Here is a 25,917-nt window from a genome sequence, read left to right on the forward strand (position 1 = left end):
TAAAGCAAGTTTTCCAAATGTCTGCCGAGGATGGCACGCTTAACAGCACGTCCAATCCCAGGCAAAGCTGTGCACTGGGGTGGGCTCACTTTATTGCATGGCCCCTGTGTGGGCTGTGAAACCTGAAGCATAGGCAGATCGCGGTGTCTTCTGTACTACCTGCTGGGGCAAGTATGCGGGATAGCCTTCCAGTCCTCTACTGCAGACTGACAGTGGTGTGGATGCGCTTAGGAGGACGTTGTGTCTGTCTGTAGCAGAGAAACCGGAAGGCTCATCCGCATATTTCTCCCAGCAGCCCCAGCAGGGGATTCTAGAGGCCTCCCTGTGCTGTCAAGACTTCCATTTCCATAATCTGGCTTCTACATCCCCCTTCCTTCCAGCAGCAGATGACTGGAAGGGATGCTCACTGCCTTTACATTTTCAACAACAGATTTATTGGTTTGATCCAATAAGAGAAGATTTGTTCAAAACAAGGAGAAATGTGGTGTGAAACGGGGGTGGGGGGGTGTACAGAAGGAGAGGGGCAGGATTATGGAGCGGAGTGGCTTTTCTCTGCTTTTCTTTGCTCTCTCTTCTCCCTGGTGGGGAGGAATTGGAGCACATTGCCCTGCTGTTCTGCCTCTTACATCTGAAAAGAAGACGTGAGAGGAACTCTGTTCCCCCTCAAATTAAACACTGACGAGCTCTTACAGCTTCTGTGTTATTATACAGGGATTTATTCAGGCAGTGACGTTTGATATTCTCTGTCTCTGGTATTAGGGAATCTTTTCACAGACTGATTTACAGATCCTGGGTCCATGGAGAAAACTGACTCTAGGAGAGGAGGGGAACAATTCTGGCAGTTTCTGGGGGAGAGGGGAGCTGGCGTCCTCTGTTCCATGATAAAACGTGAGGAGAATAAATCCAGCTGAGATCTAATGAACGCTGGAGCCCCCTCCTCGTGTCCCTGAGTGTTTTCTGGTTTGTGTTTCAGGTGCCGGGTGACGTTTGAGGACATCGCTGTCTCTTTCTCCCAGGAGGAGTGGGAGTATTTAGATGAAGGGCAGAAGAAGCTGTACAGGGAGGTGATGAAGGAGAATTATGAGACCCTGAGCTCCCTAGGTAAGGTCTGCATTATCTGCATTTTTAGCAGATTCGAGGGCTGATTTACTGAAGGTCGTTTGTGACTTTTCTCCCGACTCAGCTCCTGCATTGCTCTGTCTCTGGCCTGGTGCCTGAGATTGGTTGCTTGGGTCTGTTCACTTGAGACCAGCCCCTTGCCAATCTGAAATGTATCCCCTGTTTATACTGAGGTAAGTATCCTCAGAGCAGATATATATATTGTGATATCTCACCTGAGGACACTTGCTGCTGGGCTTCCACAAAGTTAAGAACCTAAGAAGTGTCCTGCTGGGTCAGACCAAGGTCCACTGAGTCCTTGGTGTAACCCACGCAGCATTTGTCCCTGACAGTGGTTATTCCGGTTCAGAAGAAGCCGGCAGATCTCCAATAGTTGAGAGATTTTTTTGTATCTCCCAGGGATAAGCGATGGTTTCCCAAGTCTACCTGATAGCTGTTTATGGATTTTTCCTTCTGATGTGGCTATTAAATAAATTCTTAATACTGAATAGCTAGAAGAGAAAAGTCTTTTATTAAAACAGCAAATAAGATCTTATGGAGAGTTGCCGACTCTAGCCAAGTTTCGCCCTTGTCAAGAGCTGCCTCAGGGGCTGCCAAAATTAAAAATCAAATGAAATATAAAATGAAAACACACATAATAAGAATCAGATGAAGACCGAATAAACAACATACATGGATACAATAACATCACAAACAACTTAAATCACAAGGTTATGAAACTGTGCATGAAAACACATATATATGTGTGAAGACATCATAATGGTATGTAAAAGAGATATGTGTAAGCAAGCACAATGATTTAGTGCTTATATAGGGAAATGTGCTCACACAAAACTACATCGTCAACAGGTCTTTAATCAAATTGGCAGTAACAACAACAGCAAGGTAGTGTCCAAGGTATATCAAAGATGTACTGGAGAGGACAACTTAGTGTCAGTGTAAGACATATCAACACATAAAAGAGATTAAAATATGGTTGAAATCATAAAAAATGTGAAAATAAAACTGAAAATAAAAGAAAAATGGGAGTCGCTTACTGCATATCAACAGGGTAGATAGTACCGAGTTCTACTCCCGCTCTGTCTCTGGAGCCGTGTAATTATAGCGTGTATGCTCAAATTGTTCCTTCCTGAAAGAATGGGAGATAAGAAATAGAAGATGAAAAATATTAAATGGTAAATAAAGGGAAAAAATGAAGGCATATACAGAACTCTTAGTTATACAGTGTCTCACATTTTCCCATGGTTTAGATTGAATTAGATAAAAAAAAAAAAAATTAAAAAAAATATAAAAAATATATATATATGAAAAATAAATATATATTAAACAAATATAAAGTATATATATGTAATATGTCATGAACTCTGCCCGTAGAGCTAACCCCCCGCGAGCAGGCCCTGCTTACCTCACCCCACACTGCTTCTCCCGACGCAGCATGGACGCCGCCGTTGTCGGGCCCTCCGGTGCAGCTGGAGCCGCAGACTTTCCCATTCTCGCAGCCTGGAGGCCGCCCCTGGTGCTCTACTCAGCCCACCGCTTTTCAGCATCCTCCCATGCGGCACGGAGCGCCGCCAACGTCATCTCATCTTCTGGGGCTGCAGGCCGCAAGCCCCGGGCTGGAGTAGCGGCTGGAGCCGCCCCCAGGACCCCCTGCAGCAGCTGGAGCCGCTGCCGTCATCAAGGCCTGCTTCTCAGGCCAGCCCTGCCTTCGTGGAAGACGTCGGTGCAGGCCGCTGTCCGCGGTCCTGCACAGTTCCTGCTTCCTTCCCCTTAGGTGCCGGCGCGCGCCTCCCTACAGGATTTAAAGGGCCAGACACAGGAAGTGTGCTGGCCCCACCTAAGGAGTGGTCTTCCTGCTCCAGCCCTATAAAAGGGCTGTCTTCGGATTACGTCTTGGCCTTGCATCGGAGTTACTTCACTGTGGAGGCTCCTGCCTGCCAGAGCTCCGTCAGGTCTTCTATCCTCTCCATGGAGTTCCTCGTCTCATCTGTTCCTCGTCATGCCATGTCTTTGTGCCTGAGGTCCTCGTCCAGGTGTCCTGGTGTTTCGTCTCCTGGTGTTTTGTCTCCTGGTGTCCTGCCCTCCTTGGTGTTCACGTCAGCGCTCCTGAGCCTTCTGGTCCTGTTCGGCCTGGCTCCCTCAGATGACGTCTTTCCCAGGTTGGAGTGGTCTGCAGGTGGACTGGTGTCCTGTGCTCCTGAGCCGTCTTGTCCTGCCAGCCTTCGTGGTGCCTCGGACGACTTATGGCTCCGTCGTCGAAGTTCTGCCTTGGCTGGATTCTTCCCTGCGCTCGTCCCGTTCTCAGCGTGGTCCGCGACCAGCCTCCTCGGGCTGTGTAGGGCGCGCAGTGGGACAGGGTGGTCCGCGACCAGCTCATTGGGTCTACCCGTGAAGGTGGGCTGAGTAAGGTGCCCTGAGAGACAGTGCCAATGTCCTCCTGCCCAGCGTCTTGTCTTGTTTGGATTTCAAGTTCCTCGTCATGTCTGCACTTCAGAGTCTTGTCCCTGATGCCTTTGCATCGACCACCCGGTCCGTGATGTCTTCGCATCAGCCCTGGTGTTATGTTTTCTATAGTCCTGGTGTCATGTCTTCAAGAGCCCTGGTGTCACGTCTTCACCTTCGTCATAGTGTCACGTATTCATGTCAAGGCCCGTCTGCCCTCATCCTCAGACCAGGCCTGCTGCTCCATGCCGTTCCAAGCGGCAGGTCCGAAAAGGCTCGGAATGGTCGGAGGACCATTCACTTTCCAACAGCATCTGTTGTTGGCCTTGGGAGCTTGCAGGCCTGGCGGAGGGTAAGATCGTCTGCCATAGTGGAACACGCCGTCAACCCTCGGTGCGGTCCTGGATCCGTCTGGGGTCGGGCTGAGGCCCAAGGGCACACTAAACACCCTGTTCACGTAACAGAATGCAAGGCTTTTCGAGGCCGTTACGTAACATAATAGTGGAGTTAGTAGTGCCCCTTGTATGCTGCGGATGGAAATCAGATAAAACCTTTTACTCCTGCATCCTCATTCGTGATTACATGACATGGACTCTTATTATTCAAATCAGTAGTGGGTGCTGGTTCCACAACATGTGAGGGTGGGCTGATCACAGGAGGTATTAGGGAGGCACAAGCAGACACCTTGCAAAATATAGTTTGTAATAGAAAAAACAAATTGTTGTGAATGGACACATGTGAACGACATCGCATACCTTTAGTACTGCAGCTGCCTGTGTGATCCAGTCAATGCATTATCCAGCTTGGATTATTGTGATCTCAATCTTTAATTACAATCTTTAATTTAGATCTCTGGAGTTTGAATGCATTCGTATTCCATCTGACTGCTTAGAAAGAAACTAAGAATGTGTACAAAGTGCGCTCACATGGACTCTACGGTAATACTGACTTTGACATGAAAACTATAATGGATAACCTCCAAACGGAAAACCGTTATCTACAGTATACATTCAAAGTGTTAAATGAATGTAAGTGCTGCCAGACCGCTGTGAAAATATTAAAACTTAATAACTGCAAGTGTCACCGAACCGCTGTAAAGAAACCGTAAACCAAAAAGACTGCCTACACCTGAAGGTGAAACTAATTGAATACCACCACAACTTGTATTGTCACCAGCTTAGACCTGAAATGTATGTCGTGAATAGCCTCTTCCCGAATTTGATGTGAAAAAGCAAAACAAAAATGCTTTGAATGTGGCCCGAGCTGAATTGCCCAGTGCCGATGTATGCTATGGTGTCACTGGCTTTGACATGAAATAACTCTACTGAATAGCCTCTAAAGAAAGAAATTCCTTAACTAACTATTGGGAAAACATTCAAAATTACCAACTGCAATATACATGCCAGGATACAATGGATGTGATTCATGTTGGACCGCTTTTTTTTTTTTAATTATTGTATTTTGAATAACAACTCAGACCAAGTATTAACAGATACCAAACAAAGTAAACTATCGACATGCTCTTAAGTGTCATCGGTTTCAAATTGTAATAAATATGGTGCTTCACCACTACCCGGATACGATCTTTGTCTGTCTTATGGAAAATATAAATACCTGCGGTATGCATTCAAAGGATTCTGTGGCCCTCCCTGATGATGTCAAGCCTGCAACTCTATATAAGAGCTTTTCTGCCAGTCCCTCATTGCCTTCGTAAGGAGTTGCTTTACTCCTGGAATCTTCGGAGTTCTGTTCTTCGCTCCTTTAAGGTCTCCATGTTCCATGTTCTTCGTGAGAGCTCCTCAATGTTCTTCGTTCCATGCTCCTGGTCTCTTGATGGTTCTGTGTCTTGTTCCTCATATCAAGCCTTCCCAGTCTTCGGTCAAGTTTATTTTTATTTATTTTATTTATTTGTCGTGTTTTGTATACCATCATTTGGTTTTGCCATCAGAACGGTTTACATAAATTGATCTTAATCATAATAAATCTTGATGTTCTAGTCCTCATCTCCTGCCTTCCAGGTCTTCTCTTTCGTCAGTCCTCCAGGCGTGCCAGCGACGTAGTCCGTGACCAGCCCATGGTGGGTTGTGTAGGGTGCCTTGTGGCACCCTACACAACCTGGCCTGTCTCCAAATCTGTCTTTGCTGGGTCAAGTCCTCAGAGTCCATCTTTATTTTAAAGTTCCTAGTCTTGTTCCTAGTTTCAGTCTCGTGGAACTTGTCCAGCCAGTGGATCGTCATGTTCCTTGTTCCATGCCGTGCTCCTCACTCCAAGTGATGTTCCAGCTTCCATCCATCTCCAAACCTCAAGTCCAGAATCTGCTCCGCTCTCAGAGTGATCCACAACCAACCCATGGGCTGTGTAGGTTGCAGCACAGGACTCATTTTGAACCTGAACCTGAGTCTTCGTCTGAATTCCAAGTCTTCAGAATCATCTTCTGTCCTCGACCTCCATCTGTCCTGACACACAAGTCATTCCCAAGTGGCAGGTCTGAAAGGGCTTTCAAGTGGCCGGAGGGCTACCCTAGAGACCAGCATTGCGTTGCTGGATCTCACTCCTTTGTATGCAGGTCCAGCGGAGTCCCCAAGTATTCCAAGTCTCCAAGTGCTTCTAAGCTTCTTCCCCAGCCCATGCCTGGAAGCGCTCGCCTACCCATGGCATGTACCTTGGAACCTGGCCCTGGCGTTGTGCCGTGGCCCAAGAGCTCACACTCTCTCGATGATCAGGCAGCAGTTGACTTTCGCCCATTAAACTTCCGAAGGAGGTGGTGAAGACAAAAACGGTGAAAGATTTCAAAGGGGCATGGGATACACACTGTGGATCCCTAAAGGCTAGAGGATAGAAATTGAAGAAATGAGTGCATGGGGGTAATTTGCTGGTGTGGAAGTTACTACCCTTAACAAATAAGACACAACTTCATCATTGCTCTCTGCTTCAACACAGGGAGAGAGGACAAAAAGGGAATTAAATATAGATATGATATGTTAGAGGTCTTTAAGATCATGAGAGGTCTTGAACGAGTAGATGTGATTCGGTTATTTACACTTTCGAATAATAGAAGGACTAGGGAGCATTCTATGAAGTTAGCAAGTAGCACATTTAAGACTAATCGGAGAAAATTCTTTTTCACTCAACACACAATAAAGCTCTGGAATTTGTTGCCAGAGGATGTGGTTAGTGCAGTTAGTGTAGCTGGGTTCAAAAAAGGTTTGGATAAGTTATTGGAGGAGAAGTCCATTAATGGCTATTAATCAATTATACTTAGGGGTAGATTTTTGTTTGCGCACCAGGCGCAAACAAAAGTACGCTGGATTTTATAAGATATGCGCGTATCTTCTAAAATCCTGGATCGGCGCGCGCAAGGCTGCTGATTTTGGGCAGCCGGCGTGCGCCGAGCCGCGCAGCCTGTCTCCGTTCCCTCCGAGGCCACTCCGAAATCGGAGCGGCCTCGGAGGGAACTTTCTTTCGCCCTCCTCACCTTCCCCTCCCTTCCCCTACCTAACCCACCCCCTGGCCCTATCTAAACCCCCCCCCCTACCTTTATCCACGGATTTACGCCTCCCGGACGGAGATGTAAATCCACGCGCGCCAGCGGGCTGCTGGCGCGCCGAGACCCGACCCGGGGGTGGTTCCGGAGGGCGCGGCCACGCCCCCGGAACACCCCGGGCCGAAACCACGCCCCCCAAACGCCGCGGCGTTCGGCCCGCCCCCGACACGCCCCCCCAAAAAAACCCCAGGACTTACATGCGTCCTGGGGCTCTGCGTGCGCCGGCCCTGCAAAATCGCGGCGGAGGGCGCGAGCAGGGCTTTTAAAATCCGCCCGTTAGGGAATAGCCACTGCTATTAATTGCATCAGTAGCATGGGTTCTTCTTAGTGTTTGGGTAATTGCCAGGTTCTTGTGGCCTGGTTTTGGCCTCTGTTGGAAACAGGATGCTGGGCTTGATGGACCCTTGGTCTGACCGAGCATGGCAATTTCTTATGTTCTTATGACAGCAAATAATTAGGACACTGAATTTTGCAGTCTAGGAAAAATAAGCATAGGGGTAACTTGCTGATGCAGCTGTTACTACCCTTAACCAATAAGTCTGAAACTCCTAATCAACTCCAACATTTTTCTCGCTTCTACGACAGAAGTTAATAGGGAACTGGAATCTAACAGCAACCAACAATGGCCCTGACTTTGATGGCTTGGGAAACTGATAAGAATGGGGTCTTGTATGGCTCAACAGAAACGACCATAAACTTGCTGGGCAGACTGGATAGACCGTTGGTACTTTTCTGCCGTCATTTCTATGTTTCTATGTCTAGAGGGGCAAATTGTACAAATACCATTTCTTGATGTACATAACGGACAAAAATATGCTGAACATTTATCTGTTAATTGCTTGTTTTCATTGAAAAGTTCAAACATAAATTATATGAAAAAAAAAGTGCGAAAGCTTGCTGGGCAGACTGGATGGGCCGTTTGGTCTTCTTCTGCCGTCATTCTATGTTTCTATATGTATGTGGTCAGTAATTTTTTGTTTTTAAGAATAGTTTCTACTATTTTGCCTGGCATTGAGGTCAGGATCACTGGTCATCCCGTTACCCTTTTGTAAAAATTGGTGTCACATTGACCACACTTCAGTCTTCTGGTACCATTGCTGTTTTATTTATTTATTTATTTCGGCATTTTATATACCGTCGTTCCAAAATAAGATCACAACGGTTTACAATATCAGCTTTCAGTTACTGGTTCAACAATCCCATTCTGTTTCAATGTTCATATTCTATGTCAGTATAACAGCAAATACATTTTCTAATTCATATTTATACATAATCTACTTCATCTCAATAGCAAATGCATATTCTGAGTCGATATAGCAACATCAAGTACAAGGTAACTAGGGTGCTTTGATGTAAAGCAAATGTTGCTTACCTGTAACAGGTGTTCTCACAGGACAGCAGGATGTTAGTCCTCACATATGGGTGACATCACAGGATGGAACTCAATCATGGAAAACTTGTCAAAGTTTCCAGAACTTTGACTGGCCCCTACTGGGCATGCCCAGCACGGCACTAAACCTGCAGCCAGCAGGGATCCCTCTTCGGTCTTGTTTAAAAGCTACAGGCAGTGCCGAAAAATAAAATAAGAAAACATAACAAACCCAACACAGCGGGGCGGCAGGCGGGTTCCCAGAGGACTAACATCCTGCTGTCCTGTGAGAACACCTGATACAGGTAAGCAACATTTGCTTTCTCACAGGACAAGCAGGATGGTAGTCCTCACATACGGGTGAGTACCGAGCTGAGGATGTCCGAGAAATGCACCAAATGTATTCAGGTGTGCAAGGCACTAGGATTAGGATAAAATTTGGTCGAGGGCATCCTGAACCCCACCGGGCAGGCAGAAGGGTGTTGGTACGTCACGTTGTAAACAGGTTACGAAGGACAGACTGGCTGAAGATGGAATCTTGTCTTCCAGCTTTGTCCAAGCAATAGTGGGGCTGCAAAGGTGTGGAGAGAACTCCAGGTGGCAGCCCTGCAAATGTCAGGAAGCGGCACCGATCATAGGTGTGCTACTGAAGTCACCATGGCCCTAACAGAGTGTGCCTTAACACGGTCTTGAAATGGAATGCCCACTTGCTGATGTTCCAAGTTCCTAGTCCTAGCCAGAGAGAGTTATAGCCTGTGTTCCTAGCTCCGTCCAGCTCAGCTCCTGCACACACACCTCACCATGGGTACGACTCATGTCCCAACCTTAGTGGTACTGTGGCCCAAGGGCTTCGCTCTCCTAAGAGCTAGTGACACACGCCGAGCCCGCTCCACCAGCACCTGAAGGCTGCGCTCACAACAGAATGCGAAGACCAGAGCTCGGTGTGGTTTGCTGGGCTCAGTATTGGACATTCGTCTTGAGTACCTGAAGTCTGGCCAAGAAAATTTTTCTTAATTCCCTGGATGATTCCAAGTTCCTGTTTCTTGTTCCTAGTTCCTGGACTTTCTCTGAACTGTCTTGTTGTTAATACTCTGTTTTCTACAAAAAATGTTTTGCTCGCTTGCCTTCTTCCAAGTATCTGATTCCAACCCGCAAGAGTCTTCAAGTTACTCCAGTTCCTGTGTTCTTCCGGATCGGCAGTAGAGGGTTGTATGTTCCAATGACCTGCAGGAGGCGCCTGCAATCTGATCCTCTGCTAGCCAGCTCATGTATCAGAACTCCCTACGACCTACAAGAGGTGTCAGCTGTCTAACCAAAACTCAAGGAAAAAGAGATTTACTGTGGGCTAAGGTAGGATAAGACCTGTAACCCACAGACACCCATTATTGACAGCTGTGCAGCCCACAACTCTACCCCCCCCCACACTCACACAGGGCATTAAGGAACTTAAAAAGTATTACAGTGGGCTCTGGTAGAATTAGACCTGTGTTCCGGAGACACACACTGTATCAAGTGCAACAAGTACAAAATGCCTTCTCTGTATTAAATTCTGAAGAAGTCTTGAGAAGAAGACTGAAGTGTTATCGGAAAAGAGAGAAAAAACCTAATGCATACAGAAATTCCAGATCAGAAACCAAAGAAAAAAGCTCACGGTGATGAATGACTCTGTCATCAGAGGCACTAATCTCTTCCCTTGCACAAATGCAAAGAGAAAAGTGATAACAAAAACTCAATTAAAGAGGTCACAAAAGGTGTCCAGGAACCGCAGTAACCTGTACGAAAAAAGCTGGAAAGCTATGAGCACAAATGCTCATAGTTTGGGTAATAAAATCCCAGATCTGCAAGCCCTAATGGTGGAGGCAGACTTGGACGTTGTTGCTGTCACGGAAACGTATTTTACTGAATCTCATGACTGGGATACGGCAATACCAGGCTATAACTTGTTAAGGAAAGACAGAGAGGATAGGAAAGGGGGAGGAGTGGCTCTTTATGTCAGAAACAATATCCAAGCATCTGAGCTGCAAGGAAGATGGGGCAATGAAGAAGCACTATGGGCCGACCTAAAAAAAGATGGGGCATCCATTTTTATTGGAGTGGTTTACAGGCCTCCAAACCAAAAGGAAGAGCTGGACAGAGATCTGGTTGAAGACATCCAAAAGATGGGAAAGAAGGGAGAAGTGGTGATTGTTGGAGACTTTAATATGCCAGATGTAGACTGGACATAAGAACATAAGAAAATGCCATACTGGGTCAGACCAAGGGTCCATCAAGCCCAGCATCCTGTTTCCAACAGTGGCCAATCCAGGCCATAAGAACCTGGCAAGTACCCAAAAACTAAGTCTATTCCATGTAACCATTGCTAATGGCAGTGGCTATTCTCTAAATGAACTTAATAGCAGGTAATGGACTTCTCCTCCAAGAACTTATCCAATCCTTTTTTTAAACACAGCTATACTAACTGCATGAACCACATTCTCTGGCAACAAATTCCAGAGTTTTAATTGTGCGTTGAGTAAAAAAGAACTTTCTCCGATTAGTTTTAAATGTGCCCCATGCTAACTTCATGGAGTGCCCCCTAGTCTTTCTACTATCCGAAAGAGTAAATAACCGATTCACATCTACCCGTTCTAGACGTCTCATGATTTTAAACACCTCTATCATATCCCCCCTCAGTCGTCTCTTCTCCAAGCTGAAAAGTCCTAACCTCTTTAGTCTTTCCTCATAGGGGAGTTGTTCCATTCCCCTTATCATTTTGGTAGCCCTTCTCTGTACCTTCTCCATCGCAATTATATCTTTTTTGAGATGTGGCGACCAGAATTGTACACAGTATTCAAGGTGCGGTCTCACCATGGAGCGATACAGAGGCATTATGACATTTTCCGTTTTATTCATCATTCCTTTTCTAATAATTCCCAACATTCTGTTTGCTTTTTTGACTGCTGCAGCACACTGCACTGACGATTTCAATGTGTTATCCACTATGACACCTAGATCTCTTTCCCATCTGCAGAAACTAATAATAGTAGAGAAATAGTTGATGCCCTACAAGTAGCTTTGTTCAAACAAATGGTAATGGAACACACGAGAGAAGGAGCTACACTCGACTTAGTGCTCACTAATAGAGATAATGTCTCAGACGTCCAGGTGGGCGCCCACCTCAGCACCAGTGATCATCAAACAGTATGGTTTAAGATCACAAAAAGGACACGGAAAAGAAGCACAAAAACCCGAGTTTTGCTGTTCAAAAACAAGGACTTTGATGAAATGGGGAAGTACCTGGAGGAAGAACTAAAAGGCTGGGAGAAAGAGAGAGATGTGGATCAGCAGTGGACCAATCTAAAAGGAGCAATTACCAAGGCAACTAATCTATATGTTAGAAAAGAAAAGCAAAAGAAAAATGAAACCTATCTGGTTCTCAAAGGAGGTGGCTGACAAAATAAAGGCTAAAAGAACAGCGTTCAAGAAATATAAAGGATCCCAAAGGGAGGAGCACAAAGAAGAATATCTGGTAGAACTGAGGGAGACGAAGAAATTAATCAAAACAGCAAAAAGTCAAGTGGAAGAGAGGATTGCCAAGGAGGTAAAGAGAGGTGACAAAACATTTTTCAGATACATCAGTGAAAGGAGAAAAGTTCAAAGTGGTATAGTGAAATTGAAAGGTGGAAAGGATCAATGTGTGGAGAGAGACGAAGAAATGGCAGAAATATTAAATGAATGCTTCAGTTCTGTGTTCACTAAAGAGGACCCTGGAGAAGGACCGTCACTAGTTAACAAGAAACTGGAGTGGAGTGGAGTAGATGTAACGCCATTTACAGTAGAAAATGTATGGGAAGAGCTGGGGAAACTGAAAGTGGACAAAGCCATGGGGCCTGATGAGGTTCATCCCAGAATACTGAGGGAGCTCAGAGATGTGCTGGTGGGTCCGCTGTGTGACCTGTTCAATAGATCCCTAGAAACGGGAGTGGTGCCGAGTGATTGGAGGAGAGCGGTGGTGGTCCCGCTTCACAAGAGTGGGAACATAGAAGAGGCTGGTAACTACAGACCGGTTAGCCTCACTTCGGTGGTGGGAAAAGTAATGGAGTCACTGTTGAAAGAGAGAATAGTGAACTATCTACAGTCGGGAGAATTGCTGGACCAGAGGCAGCATGGATTCACCATTGGAAGATCCTCTCAGACAAATCTGATTGACTTTTTTGACTGGGTAACCAAGGAATTGGATCGAGGAAGAGCACTCGATGTCATCTACTTGGATTTCAGCAAAGCTTTTGACACGGTCCCGCACAGGAGACTGGTGAATAAAATGAGAAGCTTAGGAGTGAGTGCCGAGGTGGTGGCCTGGATTGCAAACTGGTTGACGGACAGAAGACAATGTGTGATGGGTAAATGGAACTCTCTTTGAAGAGAGAGCGGTCTTAAGCGGTGTACTGCAAGGATCAGTTTTGGGACCGGTCCTTTTCAATATCTTTGTGAGCGACATAGCGGAAGGGATAGAAGGTAAAGTTTGTCTTTTTGCGGATGACACTAAGATCTGCAACAGAGTGGACACACCAGAAGGAGTGGAGAGAATGAGATGGGATTTAAGGAAGCTGGAAGAGTGGTCGAAGATATGGCAGCTGAGATTCAATGCCAAGAAGTGCAGAGTCATGCATATGGGAAGTGGAAATCCGAATGAACTGTATTCGATGGGGGAAGAAAGGCTGATATGCACGGAGCAGGAGAGAGACCTTGGGGTGATGGTGTCTAATGATCTGAAGTCGGCGAAACAATGTGACAAGGCGATAGCTAAAGCCAGAAGAATGCTGGGCTGCATAGAGAGAGGAATATCGAGTAAGAAAAGGGAAGTAATTATCCCTTTGTACAGGTCCTTGGTGAGGCCTCACCTGGAGTACTGTGTTCAGTTCTGGAGACCATATCTCCGAAGAGACAGAGACAAGATGAAGGCAGTCCAGAGAAGGGCGACCAAAAAGATGGAAGGTTTTCATCGAATGACTTATGAGGAGAGATTGAAGAATCTAAATATGTACACCCTGGAGGAAAGGAGGAGCAGAGGTGATATGATACAGACTTTCAGATACTTGAAAGGTTTTAATGATCCAAAGACAACGACAAACCCTTTCCTTAGGAAATAAATCAACAGAACCAGGGTTCACGATTTGAAGCTCCAGGAAGGAAGACTCAGAACCAATGTCAGGAAGTATTTCTTCACGAAGAGGGTGTTGGATGCCTGGAATGCCCTTCCGGAGGAAGTGGTGAAGACCAGAACTGTGAAGGACTTCAAAGGGGCGTGGGATAAACACTGTGGATCCATAAAGTCAAGAGGACGTCAATGAAGAGTGGGTGATTCGCCAGAATGACGGCTACTGCCTGGGGATAATACCCTTATTCAATAAACATACACATGGTTACTGCGACTCCAACATCACTCTAAGCTTCAAGGGCAAGAGGAAATGTGGAAAAAAGGATTTGCACTCACAAAGCAGGGAGTGGCTGGCTTGTTGCGGCGGTTGCTACCCCAAACCATATAAGCCTGATGCTTCACTTTCAATGCATATCCAGCATAGCTCTCTGCTTCAACGGCAGGGGAGAAGTAAAACTGATACTTCACGCATATCCAGCATAGCTCTCTGCTTCAACGGCAGGGGAGAAGAAAAACTAATACTTCACGCATATCCAGCATAGCTCTCTGCTTCAACGGCAGGGGAGAAGAAAAACTAATACTTCATGCATATCCATGCATAGCTCTCTGCTTCAACGGCAGGGGAGAAGAAAAACTAATACTTCACGCATATCCAGCATAGCTCTCTGCTTCAATGGCAGCGGAGAAGAAAAACTAATACTTCACGCATATCCAGCATAGCTCTCTGCTTCAACAGCAGGGGAGAAGAAAAACAACCAATAAGGGCTGAATAACATAGTCTGGGTAAACAAATAAGCATGGGTGTAGCTTGCTTATTGCGGCGGTTACTACCCCTAACTAATCAAGCTTGATATTTCACTTGGATGCAGCTCCATCACTGCTCTCTACATTAATGGTGGGGGTGAAAGGGAAATAGAACCAAAGGTTACTAAGAGCCAAGAGAAACAGATAAGTATGAGAAAAAAGAAGTGTGAAGCTTGCTGGGCAGACTGGATGGGCCGATTGGTCTTCTTCTGCCGTCATTTCTATGTTTCTATGTTTCTGATTCTTCCTTCATCAGTTCCATAGCTTCCTGTGATCTTCAGGAGGTACCTGCAAGCTGTTCTATCAGCCAGTACAAGTCCTGAGGCTCGTCCAGCCAACAGAGGATGTCTACTTCAATTCAAGATCTCCTCTACCTTCCGTAGAGAGGTTATCATCCCCTGAGTTTCATCGACCGGCAGGAGGCTCCTGCACCCAGGTTTCCATGTTATCGCTACTTGCTCTGGTTCTTCAAAGTTAAGAACTGAACCTTGAGTTCCTACCAGTATTCCAGGTCCTGGGTCTAACGACAAGCAGGAGGCGCCTGCACCCCAGGCCTGGCTTTCTTCCATCAGTGCTTCTCCAGCAAGAACATACTCCTAGGAGGAGTCTTACATCAATGGATTCCATGGTCTCCAGCATCTCGTTCCAGGATCCTTCTGTTCCAGTTTTGTTCCTGCCTCATTCCTGCATCCTAGTACGCCAACATCCTTCTGTTCCGGTTCGTCTGTTCGTCTCCCCAGGTAGTACCACTGGACTTTTTCACTGGTACTGACCTCGACCTCATCCTTGACTACTCTACTTGCTGTCAGCCTTGGCATGTGGCGCAGTGCCTAAGGTGAAGAGACCTTGATCCGAAGGTCGTGGGTTCAAGTCCTACTCTTGGCGCTTCCAAGAATTGAATCCAAGCTCGTGGGTCCCTGCCCACACATCTGTGTTTTTAAGAACACTTGTTTCCAAGCTTGTGGGTTCCAACTCCCACTTCAAGAATTCCAAGAACTTTCCTGTCCCATCCCATCTGGGTTTCCTCTCCTCTTAAGTTGTACATTTGATATGTTAATGGCAAGTTATATCTTCTTGTCATTTCAGCTATCCAGTCAATGAGAAGGAGTTGTGGAGGGGGCCTTTGAAGGGGGGGTACTGTTTCGCCCCTGCCCGTGCTTCATGAGGATGGGGCCTTACCTCCATGGCCCTGTGCTGCCCTTCGCGGTCCGGAGGCCACGACTGAAGCCGGGGCCTCGCCTGAGACGGCTGATGCTGGCTGCTCCCGTGGCCCGGCCGCCATCGTGCCAGCACGCCAGGAGCCATGCCGAGTCTTTGCCTCACCTGGAGGCCTCTTCCCTTGAGGGGGCCTGCCTGCGATCCAGCCTTCTCCTCCTTGATGCGGCAGGACACCGCCGACGTCATCAGGGCACGCCCGGAGGCCCAGCTTCCTCCGCTCCGTCTTCTCCCTGCAGCGGCAAGGATGCCGCTGTCCAGGGTTCTGAACTTCCTGTTCCTGCTCCTCCTAGGGGGCAGGCCCGTGGCTCTCTTCCCTTCTTAAAGGGATAGAGAGGTGTGGTCTTCCAAGCAGCTCCTCCCAGAGAGTTGCCCTCTCAGCCCTTTAAGAGGACCTTGCTTCATTCCAGCTTTGTCTTCGCCTCCGCTCAGATGCTCCTGAAAGACGTCTCTTCATCTGATGTCCTGCTCCTGAGGTCCGATTCCTGAGTCCGGATCCTGAGGTCCGATTCCTAAAGTCCAGATGACCGTGAGTCCAGAACCCAGTTCCGTTCCAAGTTGGATGTCCGGGAGTCCTGTTCCAGCTGTCCGTCTCAAGTCCTGAAGTTCGTTCCAAGATGTCTCTAGTCCTGCAGTCTGTTCCAAGATGTCCCATGATCCTAGATGTTCCAAGATGACCCTAGAAGTTCCTAATTTCAAGTTCCAAGATGCCTGTGAGGTTTCCTGTCTCCCTGTTGATGTTGTCCCGGTCCTAATGCTCTAGGCCTGGTGGGACTCGTACCTCAGGAGATTCCCTGCTTTTACTTCGAGTTCCTAGCTCCATGGTTTTATCTGTTTCCTAGTTCCGACTCCGGAAGATCTGAGGGGTTTCCACTACCATGTGCTATGAGACCTCTTGAGCTTGCCCGGAGCTCCTCGTGGTCCGCGACCAGCCATTCGGCTGTGTAGGGCATGTAGGGGACAGTGTGGTCCATGACCAGCCCCTTGTGCTGTGTAGGGTGCCTGAGGGTCTTGCTGATCCCCCTCTGTTTCCATGTTCTTCCCACGAGTCTGCAGGGTGGTCCGCAACCAGTGCTACGTGCTGTGTAAGGCGCCTGTGGGACTCGTCTTTCTCATCCCAAGTCTACGTCTCAAGTCTTCGTCTATGTTCCATGAGACTCCAGTGTGGTTCGCGATCAGCACCACATGCTGTGTAGGGCGCCTGTTTGACTCGCCTTCTTCGTCCCAAGTCTACGTCCCCAGTCTACATCCCAATTCTACGTCTTGTGGTTCTTATCTCCACGTTCCAAGTCTTCAGCTTTACCTTCCACGTTCCAAGTCTTCACCTCTATGTCCCAAGCTCCACATCTTCATCTCTACATCCCAAGCTCCACATCTGCACGTTCCAAGTCCCAAGCTCCACGACATACTCTTTGAGAGTTCCAAGTTCCTTCTGACTCTTTGTGCTCCAGCTTTCCTCGAACTCTCCGATGTTCCAAGTTCCTAGTCCTAGCCAGAGACCTACGTTATAGCCTGTGTTCCTAGTTCCGTCCAGCTCAGCTCCTGCACACATACCTCACCATGGGTATGACTCATGTCCCTACCTGAGCTGACCTGTGGCCCAAGGTCCACAGGTCAGGCGCCCTACACAGCTAGTGACACACGCCGAGCCCGCTCCACCAGCCCCTGAAGGCTGCACTTGCAACAATATTATTAGCAATGGTTTCATCCAGTGTAGTATTCTCAGCTTGGTGTAAACTGATTTAATTAGTTTGCTTATATGCTTTTTCATTGAAAAATTCTCATCAGTCTGTATTCCCAGGTCTCGTACTTGATTTGAGGGAGTAATGTTAAAATTTCCTAGGTCTAAGTTTGACAGTTTGATTATCATAAATTTCTCCTTAACTACATAATTTCAGTTTTCCTAGCATGTAGCCAGATGGACTCAGGGCCCCAATCAGTTATGTGGTCCCCTGCTATCAGATGGAGATGGAGTCAGATTTCAAAGCTGACATCACCCTAGATGTACCGATGCAGTGACCTCAGCCATTCAGTATTTCTCCGTCTCCTAGCAGATGTGGACGCTATCCCCACACTAGCATGGTGTTAGTGGGATTGCAGCACTGATCCAAAGGGAGAAATTTGTTACCTTCACTTTTAAAGGAAGATCAAGCCCTGCTCTCCTGCGGTGATACCTAAGGGTCCCTCCCCCAGTTGAGAATGCCTGAGGTGATCTCCGATATCCCTCAGAGGTGTGCTTGGTTGGTTCCCGGTGTGGACTTAGCAGCTGAAAGGCAGAGGGTGCAGGAAGCCGAGCGTGGTGGTGACAGCCTAAGCCCTCTCCCTCCGCAGTCAGAGACCGTCTCTGTACTCAGCCGGTAAGCGCTGAGTCCAGGTAAGTAAAAGAAGAACTCCTCTGATCCAGAGACGTTGGAAGGCTTCCGTAAGTCTTTCCTTTGGTCTCCTTGCTCGGCGCACCGTACCAAAGTCATTCCCAGTCCTGTTAGGGCAAGGGAAGGGGGTTTCCGAGCAGGTTGAGCGGCCCCCTGATGGGCTAGGCCCTGCTTCAGGTTCGGTGGACTATCCACGGTGGCACCATCTTGCGTGCGGTTTGGTGCGGCACCATTTTCCCCCCTTCATCCGTCGGTACGCGCGGTGCGGGCCAGCCTTCTGTGAGCTTAACGTGTGCGTAAGAACGCGCATAAGTGCACACACACTTTAGCATTCAACCGGCCGCTTATTTTTATGCACGCCGAGGCGAGTCTGTGAGCGCTCGAGAAGCAATGCCAGCTAAATGCACAAGCTACAGAGGTTATGGCCCCGGCAGCAAAGAAGCTTAGAAGACCTTCCCTTTGTGCTGCCTGCCATATTAGGGCTGCACAGTCTGACCTAGAATCCTTCCTTTGTCAGCACTGTGAGGAGACCTGGGCAGGGATGGACTCTCAGAACTTCTCCAAGTCCAGCCCCTTCCAGTCAGAGGAACGAGTCAGCCACAACCTTATCTGGCAGCACCCCAGACCTGAGCAATTCCGGGGTTGCATCCTCCCCAGGAGAGGGCAGTTCAATGGTCCCTACCCCGTTCCTCCTGGGCCAAATATGGACACAGCAGCCTTCTCTTGGCTGGAATGTTTCAGAGCCTTCAAGCCTTTGTTCGGGTGCAGTCTGCCCCGCCAGCATGCCTCGTCTCACTAAGGGTATCCCTGACAGGGATCCAGACACCACAGACAACGACATGGATTCATTAGAGGATGGAGAAATCCCTCCAGACCTGGAAACATACCAGACCATGCTTCAGTTTTTCCTTGGTATTTGTCCTCCAGTGATTATGTCAAATTTTATAACATTATGATCACTGTTGTCAAGCAGATCCACCACCTTTATCTCTTGCTCCAGGTCCAGCATTCCACTGAGAACAGAATCTAATATAATCCCACTCTGGTTTATTCCATGAGTAACTGCTGCATGAAGCAGTCATTGATGGCATCTAGGAAATTCACCTCCCTTGCATGTCCTGTTGTGACATTTACCCAATCAATACTCAGACAGTTGAAGTCTCCCATTGTTATACTGCCCATTTTACTAGGCAGTCTAATCTCATTTAGCATTTTACCATCTGTTTCCTTATCCTGGTGAGGCAGACAGTAATATATCCCCACTACTACACTCTTCCCTTTTCCTTGGCACTTCAATCCATAAAGATTTCAAAGTGAAGTTTGCCTCCTGCAAAACCTTTATCCAGCTTACCTCTGCCATTCTTTATATAAAGTGCCACCAATGTTATCTGCACTGTCCTGGTGATATAATGTGTACCCTGGTTTCACTGAATCCCATTGGTTCTCCTCCTTCCACCAGGTCTCTGAGATGCCAATTATGTCTGCATCTTCCTTCAGTGCCACTCAGTTCTAATCCTCCAGTCTTATTTTTCAGACTTCTGGCATTTGCATACAGACATGTTAAAGTAGCTTTATTTCTATTTCTATTTTTATATGCACTCACAACCTGTTTATTGGATGATACGGGCAGTTTGGAATTTTTCAGCTTTTACCACCCTGTCTCTTACTACATGCTAACAAAGTTTTTAACCTTTTAAAATTGTCGTTATATTATTTGTAAATTTAGATTTTTTAGTATAAATGTTTTTATGTAATCTTGTAAACCAATATGACCGTTCCCACCAAATACCGATATAGAAATTTTAACAAATAAATAAATAACAAATAAATACCTACTTAGCCATTATCCTTGGAAGATACCTCCTTCTGAACTATGATGAATCACCCTCTGCAGCAGCCATCCCACCCCTTCCCTCCTGGGCACATCCTCTGTGTGTATATGAGGATAAAACATCACCTGAAGGGCAGATCCTAATTACAGGATCACTTCCAGTCATACCAAAGTGATGGTCTCCTTCCAGGTGATTTTGTTCTTCCAAAGCAGCACAAGGGCTGCTAGATTGGAGTTGAACGTGTTCTGCTATGTTTCTTAATGTCTCCTCTATGCAGCTCTAGGTCTGCCTCATTTTCTTCAGGTCTGCCACTCTGGCCTCCAGAGATCAGACTCTTTCTCTGAGAGCCGGAAGCTCTATGCACCAGGTGCACACTTATAAACTCCCTTACTAACAGGTGGATAATCATACATGTGGCACTTAACGCTGTGGACTGGATAGCCCCCATCTTGCTGCTGAGCCTGTTTCTTAATTTGTTGAGTTCCTAAAGTCTTAAAAGCTGATTAAGAAGTGGGTATGTCTTGATTTAAGGATAGTTGAATGTGGTTTTTAAATTTGTGCCTTTTAAATCTATAATTTTTAAATATGACAACTAGGTGAATAATGTTAGTTCATGAATGACCACCAATAGGACTAAAATTAGTTACTAAATTCAGGGGTGATTGAATGTTATTCTAAATCACTAATTGATTGTTATTTTGAAGACTTTCTTCCTAGTGGAGGTAATAATCTATACATAATAAATGTGATTGGGGTGGGCAGGAATCAAATCAGTGACTAAATGCCCAGGAATGAGTGCTCTCACTTCCTCATATCAAGTAAGTGAGCATTGCAAACTCACAGTTCTAACACAGGCAAACAAATACTAACCTTGAAAATTGCAGACAATATACCAACCAGTAATAGTTTAACTCTCCAACAATTTTTTTTCTAAAGATTTAAGTGCTTTTTCCCAGCAAGTCCAACTTACCACCTGCAGATGAAGGTTCTGCTTTCAGCACTCCCTCTGGTTCCTGACTGAGCCCACAGCAATAGAGCCAGGTCTACAGATACTGCAACCTCAAATACAGAAGAGAATATGAGCAGCAGGATACAAGAGGCCTAAGATTCCTCTGCAGTGGTCATTACCGCTGTAACATATTTAGCCATACACAAATACAGTGGGGAGGATGCAGCTTGTCTGCGTACTTCTAGCTGTCTCTCTTGTGGACTCCTGAGGACACTGTGACCACCTGGTACTTGGGTTTTTGTCATTCTGTACTCCTTTGACCATCAAGCCTCGTACTAGGGAGGTTGCAGCTCGGTTACATACAGTGACAAGAGGATCATTCTTCTGTTTGATTCTTAAAGCTTCATGACATTAACATTTCCTGATATAAATCCTCCCCAAACCTATTCCCCATTGCATCCATTAGGGACATCACATTCACAGTCCCCTTTCTCTGTATTCTCATCACCCCAGCCATACTGTCTTCTGCCCTGTCCACTACCGTTCAACTTTTTCCTCCTCTCACCCTGAGAGTATCTCATCTATGTGACTATTATCATACCTCCATTTCTCTTCTATCCTCTCGTCTACTCTTCCTATCAGCTTGGAATATCAGTCTCATCGCTGGCCCTTTATGGTAACTCTCATCCTACCAGGGCACATCAATTCGCTTCCCCTCCAGCCTTATCCTATCCCCCTCTGCCCTCCCTGTTCTCTCCCTCTCACACTTTCTCTGTTTCCAACAAGCTCACCTACATTCATTATCTCTCATTCTCTCCCATCTTCTCACTTTTAGAATTTGTGACAATTCCAAGCAGTGATGATGGAATGAGAAACATTTACATGGTCACTAATAATTGATTGTTTTTTTTCTTTTATCACCAGTAAATGAAGAGATTACACAGAATATAAAAGAGGAGGAGAAGATTCAAAAAGAATATCCTGTGAAAGTAAGACTGATCCCAAGAGAATCAGGAAATGCCTGTGAGAATGTTTTTCAGGGGACAGAGAGAAGAAACACAAGCAATAGTCAGCAGGAATCAAAGGAGGAGCCGAGAAACTCTGCAGGAGACTCACCGGATGGAGTCACTGAGTGTGAAAGGGAGAGCACAGTAATCCCTGAGCATCAGAGACACCTGAGAGCAGGGAGACCTTTCCAGAGTAATAACCATGATCAAATGACTGCTGACCTCAACAACAGGGAGGGAAAAGTGAATAAATCATTTCTGTGTGACTCCTGTGGAGAAAGCTTTGGTAAGAAATCACATGTAATATTACACCCAAATTCCCACTCATTCAAAACATCATTTCTCTGCAACAAATGTGATAAAGGTATCAGTCAGAGGAACAATCTAAATGTCCACCTAACAAACACAAGAGAGAAACCCTTTCCATGCACTGAATACAGCAAAAGTTTCATGTGTAAGAATGCTCTAAGACAACATCAAAAAGTGCACACTAGGGAGAGACCATTCTCATGTTCTCAATGTACAAAAAGGTTTATTAATAAGTATTTGCTAATATCACATCAGAAAGTCCACACAGGAGAGAGACCATTCTCATGTACTGAGTGTGGAAAATGTTTCATTAGTAAGGCACACCTCTCACGACATCAGAAAATTCACACAGGAGAGAGACCATTTCCCTGTACTGAGTGTGGGAAAAGCTTTATTAGTAAGTATTTACTAATCTTCCACCAGAAAATCCACACAGGAGAGAGACCATTCTCATGTACGGAATGTGGAAAATGTTTCAGTAGAAAGCAACACCTCTTGCAACACCAGAAAATTCACACAGGGGAGAAAGAGTTCTCATGTACTGAATGTGGAAAATGTTTTAGTAGAAAGACAGACCTCTCACAACATGAGAAAATCCACACAGGAGAAAGACCATTCGCATGTAGTGAATGTGGAAAATGTTTCAGTAGAAAGACAGACCTCTCGCGACATCAAAAAATCCACACAGGAGAGAGACCATTCTCATGTACTGAATGTGAAAAATGTTTCAGTAGAAAGACAGACCTCTCACAACATCAGAAAATGCACACAGGAGAGAGAGCATTCTCATGTAGTGAGTGTGGAAAATGTTTCAGTAGTAAGACGCAGCTCTCCCAGCATCAAAAGCTTCACACAGGAGAGATCTCATGCACTGAATGCTGTAAACATTTCACTAGAAAGAGATATCTCTCACAACATCAGAAAATCCACACTGGAGAGAGACAATTCTCATGTACTGAATGTGGAAAATGTTTCAATAGTAAGACAAACCTCTCACAACATGAGAAAACCCACACAGGAGAGAAATGTTTCTCATGCACTGAATGCAGTAAAAGTTTTACTATGAAGACAGACCTATCACAACACCAGAAAATCCACACAGGAGAGAGACCATTTACATGTACTGAGTGTGAGAAAAGCTTCATTACTAAGTATTTTCTAATCATTCACCAGAGAATCCATACAGGAGAGAGGCCATTCTCATGTGCTAAATGTGGAAAATGTTTCATTGGTAAGACAAACCTCTCACAACATCAGAAAATCCACACAGGAGAAAGGCCATTTTCATGTACTACATGTGGAAAATGTTTCATTAATAAGACAAACCTCTCATATCATGAGAAAATCCACACAGGCGAGAGACCATTCTCATGTACTATATGTGGAAAATGTTTCATTAGTAAGACATACCTCTCACGACATCAGAAAATCCACACAGGAGAAAGGCCATTCTCATGTATGAAATGTAGAAAATGTTTCATTAGAAAGACACACCTCTCACAACATCAGAAAACCCACACAGGAAAGAAAAGTTTCTCATGCACTGAATGCAATAAAAGTTTCACTATGAAGACAAACCTCTCACAACATCAGAAAATCCACACAGGAGAAAAACCATTTACATGCACTGATTGTGGGAAAAGCTTCATTACTAAGTATAGTCTGATCTCGCACCAGAAAATCCACACAGGAGAGAGACCATTCTCATGTATTGAATGTGGAAAATGTTTCATTAGGAAGCCAGACCTCTCAGAACACCAGAAAATCCACACAGGAGAAAGACCATTCTCATGTACTATATGTGGAAAATGTTTCATTAGTAAGACAAACCTCTCACATCACCAGAAAATCCACACAGGAGAGAAACCATTTACATGTACTGAGTGTGGGAAAAGCTTCATTAGTAAGTATATACTGATCTCACACCAGAAAATCCACACAGGTGAGAGACCATTCAAATGTACTGAATGTGGAAAATGTTTCATTAGGAAGACAGACCTCTCAGAACACCAGAAAATCCACACAGGAGAAAGACCATTCTCATGTACTATATGTGGAAAATGTTTCAGTATTAAGACAAACCTCTTACGGCACCAGAAAATCCACACAGGAGAGAGACCATTCTCATGTGCTATATGTGGAAAATGTTTCATTAGTAAGACACACCTCTCACGACATCAGAAAATCCACACAGGAGAGAGACCATTCTCATGTACTAAATGCGGAAAATGTTTCATTACGAAGACACACCTTTCAGAACACCAGAAAATCCACACGGGAGAGAAGCCATTTACATGTACTAAATGTGGAAAATGTTTCATTAGAAAGACACAACTCTCACAACATGAGAAAATCCACACAGGAGAGAGACAATTCTCATGAACTAAATGTGGAAAATGATTCATTAGGAAGACACAACTCTTACAAAATGAGAATATCCACACAGGAGAGATACCATTCTCGTGTACTAAGTGTGGAAAATATTTCATTGGGAAGACTTACCTCTAACAACATCAGAAAACCTACACAGGAAAGAAACATTTCTCATGCACTAAATGCAGTAGAAGTTTCACTCTGAAGACACAACTATCACAATATCAGAAAACCCATACAGGAGAGAGGCCATTTACATATATTGAGTGTGAGAAAAGCTTCATTAGTAAGTATATATTGATCTCGTACCAGAAAATCCTCACAGGAGAGAGACCATTGTCATGTACTAAATGCAAAAAATGTTTCATTATGAAGGCACACCTCTCAGAACACCAGAAAATCCACACGGGAGAGAAACCATTTACATGTACTAAATGTGGAAAATGTTTCATTAGAAAGACACAACTCTCACAACATGAGAATATCCACACATGAGAGAGACAGTTCTCATGAACTAAATGTGAAAAATGTTTCATTAGGAAGACACAATTCTTACAATATGAGAATATCCACACAGGAGAGATACCGTTCTCGTGTACTAAATGTGGAAAATATTTCATTGGGAAGACTTACCTCTAACAACATCCGAAAACCTACACAGGAAAGAAAAGTTTCTCATGCACTGAATTCAGTAGAAGTTTCACTATGAAGACACAACTATCACAACATCAGAAAACCCATACAGGAGAGAGGCCATTTACATATACTGAGTGTGAGAAAAGCTTCATTAGTAAGTATATATTGATCTCGTACCAGAAAATCCACACAGGAGCGAGACCATTCTCATGTACTAAATGTAGAAAATGTTTCATTAGGAAGACAGATCTCCCATAACACCAGAAAATCCAAACAAGTGAGAAACCATTCTCATGTAAATGTGGAAAATGTTTCATATTAAGACACACCTTTCACGACATCAGAAAATCCATATGGGAGAGAGACCATTCTCATGTACTAAATGTGGAAAATGTTTCATTAGGAACATAAGAAGTTGCTGTACTGGGTCAGTCCAAGGGTCCCTCAAGCCCAGCATCCTGTTTCCAACAGTGGCCAATCCAGGTTACACGTACCTGGCAAGTACCCAAACAGTAAGTAGATCCCAGGCTACTAATGCCAGTAATAGCAATGACTATTCCCTAAATCAACTTGACCAATAGCGGTTAATGGACTTCTCCTCCAATAACTTATCCAAACCTTTTTTAAACCCAACTGCACTAACCACATCCTCTGACAACAAATTCCAGAGCTTAATTGTGTGTTGAGTGAAAAAGTACTTTTGCCAATTAGTCTTAAATGTGCTACTTGCTAACTTCATGGAATGCCCCCTAGTCCTTCTGTTCTCCGAAAGAATAAATAACCGATTCACATTTATCCATTCTACACTT

At 45.4% G+C, this 25,917-nt stretch overlaps 1 protein-coding gene across 1 annotated transcript; it reads left to right on the forward strand.

Moving 5' to 3' along the window:
* The first annotated feature begins 1,046 nt into the window (after nt 1-1,046).
* LOC115083511 (zinc finger protein 585A-like) lies at nt 1,047-25,568 on the forward strand. The gene is made up of 2 exons (XM_029587379.1): nt 1,047-1,101; nt 21,708-25,568. Exons 1-2 carry the CDS (start codon nt 1,068-1,070, stop codon nt 24,479-24,481), a joined length of 2,808 nt encoding a protein of 935 aa, XP_029443239.1. The 5' UTR covers nt 1,047-1,067; the 3' UTR covers nt 24,482-25,568.
* The last annotated feature ends 349 nt before the right edge of the window (nt 25,569-25,917 follow it).

The sequence above is a fragment of the Rhinatrema bivittatum genome, chromosome 2 (assembly GCF_901001135.1).
Source record: "Rhinatrema bivittatum chromosome 2, aRhiBiv1.1, whole genome shotgun sequence".
Lineage (NCBI taxonomy): Eukaryota > Metazoa > Chordata > Amphibia > Gymnophiona > Rhinatrematidae > Rhinatrema > Rhinatrema bivittatum.

What these genes read in the sequence shown, in the direction of transcription:
- LOC115083511 (XM_029587379.1), top strand. Translation starts at nt 1,068, where the DNA reads ATGAAGGAGAATTATGAGACCCTGAGCTCCCTAG. An exon ending in TGAGACCCTGAGCTCCCTAG is followed by an intron (nt 1,102 to 21,707) that starts GTAAGGTCTGCA and finishes TTTTATCACCAG; the next exon opens with TAAATGAAGAGATTACACAG.